Source organism: Gambusia affinis, linkage group LG21 (genome assembly GCF_019740435.1).
Source record: "Gambusia affinis linkage group LG21, SWU_Gaff_1.0, whole genome shotgun sequence".
NCBI classification, from domain to species: Eukaryota; Metazoa; Chordata; class Actinopteri; order Cyprinodontiformes; family Poeciliidae; genus Gambusia; species Gambusia affinis.
This window is the reverse complement of record NC_057888.1, coordinates 12,024,184-12,028,152: the sequence shown is the minus strand read 5'-3', so window position 1 is coordinate 12,028,152 and position 3,969 is coordinate 12,024,184. Positions and strand designations below refer to the sequence as shown.

The following is a 3,969-nucleotide window of genomic DNA, read 5'->3' as shown; positions in this document are numbered from 1 at the left end:
TGCTTTTGATAAGCTCCCTAAGACATTTCTATTAAAGCACATCTGTAGGAGCAACAAACTGCAAGGACATTTACTATATGTGTGCAGCAGCCACATTTATAGTGGGAAGGTTGCAACCTCCTGTACAATACACCGGGTATCCTATGTTGCTTTGGTAACATCAATCCCCAGACAGTGACTAAGGATTAGCAAAAAGCAGCCATTAATTCACAGCGCTTAACCAAATTATTCGGCTGGAGATGTGCAAGTCGACTATTTAACAGTTTCCACAGAGAGACAGAGTTGCAATCTCACTGGGGTCATGGTCGTTTGGAGAAAAGGGGAGGAGAAATGCAAAGAGGCCAAGTGCACGACACTTAAATTTGAGGGGTCCACATTCAGTTTTTGAAATGTAACTCATTACTTTGTAAGTCCATTGAATGCTGGCCTTCTGGGGTCCCCAAGCAACATCAATACCATAGGGATTTTTAAACTTGTCAGGATCCAATCAGACATTTTTTTTTCATCTTTAAGAAAAAGAAACTCTGCTGCACCTTTAAAGCCAGAACGGAAAAGCCATGTCAACAGGCTCGACTGCAAGTGATCCTGAGGACGACGAGATATTCGATGGAGGTGTCTCTGCAAACATGGGGAAAATTACCCGCCTCAGTACCAGGCGGTATTTGGACAGCGATCTGGAAGATGAGGGTGTGGAGAGGAGGATCCAGCAGGACCACAGCAGGCTCTCCAAGGCACACCAGAAGGAGTCAAAGCAGTCTCAGAGGAATGCTGCCAACGCTCGGGAGAGGGCGAGGATGAGAGTGCTGAGCAAAGCTTTCTCCAGACTGAAAACAAGCCTACCCTGGGTTCCCGCAGACACCAAATTGTCAAAACTGGACACGCTGCGTCTCGCATCCAGCTACATTTGTCACCTCAGACAGATCCTGCAGGAGGACCGGCTGGAGGACAGCTTTGCACATCCAGTCAGTCTGGTACGAAACTTCTCCAACAGCCATTCTTGGTAAAAATAAATAAATAAATAAAAAAATTAAAAAACTTTATTGGGAAATAAAGTTCCATTTACTGAAAAAACATGACCACATCTGTCTCATGTTAAGGCTCAAAGGTTTTCTTGATAATTTTAACACTTTGAGAGTAAGATTTGATCTAATTTCTTCTGTTATTGTTATGTATGAATTTTTCAGACATGGCCCTTTATGTCGACAGGAAGATCAGAGGAGGACATCTCATCCGCTGTAAGACTTTGTGGCGCTACAGCGTAGTCCGTCTCTTTTCATTAAGCAGCTCACCTAAAAAGCACCTCCAGAACTGACTTTGAGATTTGCTTTCATGTTCAACTGTCTGCATATTATGGTTTTGTAGTTAAACAACTCTTGACTAGGAACTGCAATGTTTTATCGTGTACATGTGTTGTGCTTCGTTTACTAGGCTTTAGGTGTTTTTGAATTATATTTGAATTGGAGTTTTTTTTTGTAATGATATTGATCTGTTCGCTGAATCCAATTATCATTAAATAGCATGGGTTTGGATTTAACATCAGTAAATAAACTGGTTTTAGGTAAATACACAAATCTTATCTAATGCTATTCAAATAAGACTGACATCTTCTACGATTTTAGCAATGACTTATGGTACGCAATTTTTCCTATTTTCACAAATGCATTAAAATTTAAGCCTGTTTTATTACTTTGGATTCTTCTGTGTGCCACAATGAGTTGTATTTATAGTGACCTGCAACATTAACAGTCACCCCAGTTTAACTTTATCAAATGCAAGGGAAGTTCAGCCTTCTTTCAGCCAGCTCGTCTGCAGTGCATAGCAACATCTGAGAATGGCTCAGCACTCCTCTGCCTAATGCTTCAAACAGCTGAGATAAAACTCTTTCTCTGGGAGTCACCCGATTGGTAACTGTGTTCATAATTGACCCCTGTGGGACTTTGTGTTGGTGCTCTGATGGACAGATTATTTGTCCATCAGAGTTTACAGCCACTGCATGTAAACTGTATGGTTACAAACTGATGGATTGATGTCATGCACTGATCTTCTGCTGTTATCTTTTGGTCCTGTATCCTAAACTTTTTACTGTTTTATTTTTTTCGTCTGTTTTAGCCTTTTTAGAGCTGAAAAGATATCTGCACCTCTCCCAAGGCACTTAAAGACTTAGAAACAGTTCTGATCCCCATGCTCAACAATGACTTTGTGGGGATTGTTTTTGGAATAAGGTCTGTCTGTGTGTAGAAATACTTTCAGCTGTTTTTGTTAACCTGTTTTCCTTGGCATATTTCCGTACTTCTTTTTTTTCTTTTTTTGCAGATATGGTTCATCCATGGATATTATAGCCATTTTTAAAAATCTGTTGAGGTTTGTGAATTAATCCGTAACTCTTGGATTTCTGCGGTAAATGACAATAAGCACAGAAAAAGCCTACGATAAAATGAGAAGGACAAATGTGTCTGCCACTGCTGATGTTCTTGATAATCTGTAATATGTCAAATCAGGTGCAAACATTATTTTATTTGTTAGGTAACTTCTATAAAATGTTTAAAATAGTGACTGCTCGTTAAGTATCAGGAAGTACATCTTTAGCTATCTCGAGGAGCACATTAAGTTTTTTTTCTGCATTTGTTTGTTTTCAAAATCTGTCTGGAACTCACATCTGCCGGCAGGGGTCTTGAGAACTTGGACCATGTCTGTAAGACTGTAGGCTTTCAAATTTCAGTCAAAACAAAGCTAAAGGAGAAAAACATCCTGTAGGTTTGAATTGGAAGTTCAGGAAGAATGTGAAGGTCAGTAGCAGAGCATCCTGTTCAGTCAGCCAAACTTGCAATTCCCAAATGTGCAAGCTTCCACTCAACAGCCTCCACTCTTGGTAGACAGAATGGATAATAGTGATCTCTTGATGCTGCAGCTCTTTCATCCAGTTAAACCCCACAATGATGGGAGCACAGATGGATCGAGATCTTTTCAGAGGCGGTCTACTGGGATGCCTGGACAAAACTGTTTAAACAGAGAAAGAAACAGAGAGAAGAGAGGATGAGTTTTCATCAGGTTACTGCAGAGCTGCAGCTGTTGCCATCTTGGTGAGTTTCCCAGATCCTTAAACCGTTCTCCTGGGACACACCGGTCACTGCTGGAGCTAAGTAGCTAATGAGCTGCCTTCTCACACTCGGCCTTCCTCTGTTCTTGGACCGTTCCCTGCAGTTGGGGCCGAAAAACTAAAAGTGACTTCTAAATGCCTGATGTGCAACTTGACTGCACTGAAAATGAGCTCCCATTAATCAAATCTGGCAAGACGTCAACAGAACTTGGAGTCTAGCAGAGTTAGCATTTCTGTCACATGAGCTGCATTTTCAAAGGATAAAGTATTTGTTTTTACAAATGATTTTCTAAAAATATTTTTCCATGACAAGGAGCATGCATGGTGAAGGATACTAAAACAAAGATGTACTACATTATACTGAAAGGCGCATTGAGGTTCATGTCTTTGACGCTACAAGACTGCCACCTAGTGGTGACAAACAATGTCAAAATACATAACAAGGTAATTTGGAAAGCTTTTAGAAGATGTAAATGTAATTTACAAACATTAATTTAATGTAATATCTCTTTCTCATGTTGTCTTTGGATTTATGCAACACTGATGGTCTCTTGCACCCAACAATGATTCCTTCACACACCAGAAAAAACAAATATTTACATTTATGCAGGTAGATCGTAGTCAGATTGTTCAAAATGCACAAAGAAACAGGAGCAAAGGACAGAAAATCATTGCTCAAAAAAATTGTTTGTCAGGTAATATGTATGTATGTATGTATGTATGTATGTATGTATGTATGTATGTATGTATGTATGTATGTATGTATGTATGTATGTATGTATGTATGTATGTATGTATGTATGTATGTATGTATGTATGTATGTATGTATGTATGTATGTATGTATGTATGTATGTATGTATGTATGTATGT

The 3,969-nt window shown here is 39.4% G+C and overlaps 1 protein-coding gene across 1 annotated transcript; it reads left to right on the top strand.

Moving 5' to 3' along the window:
- The first annotated feature begins 557 nt into the window (after window positions 1–557).
- LOC122824670 (musculin) lies at window positions 558–1,385 on the top strand. The gene is made up of 2 exons (XM_044105530.1): window positions 558–971; window positions 1,185–1,385. The coding sequence occupies exons 1-2, from the start codon at window positions 558–560 to the stop codon at window positions 1,260–1,262; spliced, it is 492 nt and encodes a 163-aa protein (XP_043961465.1). The 3' UTR covers window positions 1,263–1,385.
- Window positions 1,386–3,969: the final 2,584 nt, after the last annotated feature.

Bases quoted from the DNA above. Each gene is read 5' to 3' on its own strand.
- LOC122824670 (XM_044105530.1), top strand. From the start codon at position 558: ATGTCAACAGGCTCGACTGCAAGTGATCCTGAGGACGACGAGATATTC. The intron at 972-1,184 runs GTACGAAACTTC...TGAATTTTTCAG, and splicing joins TTGCACATCCAGTCAGTCTG to ACATGGCCCTTTATGTCGAC.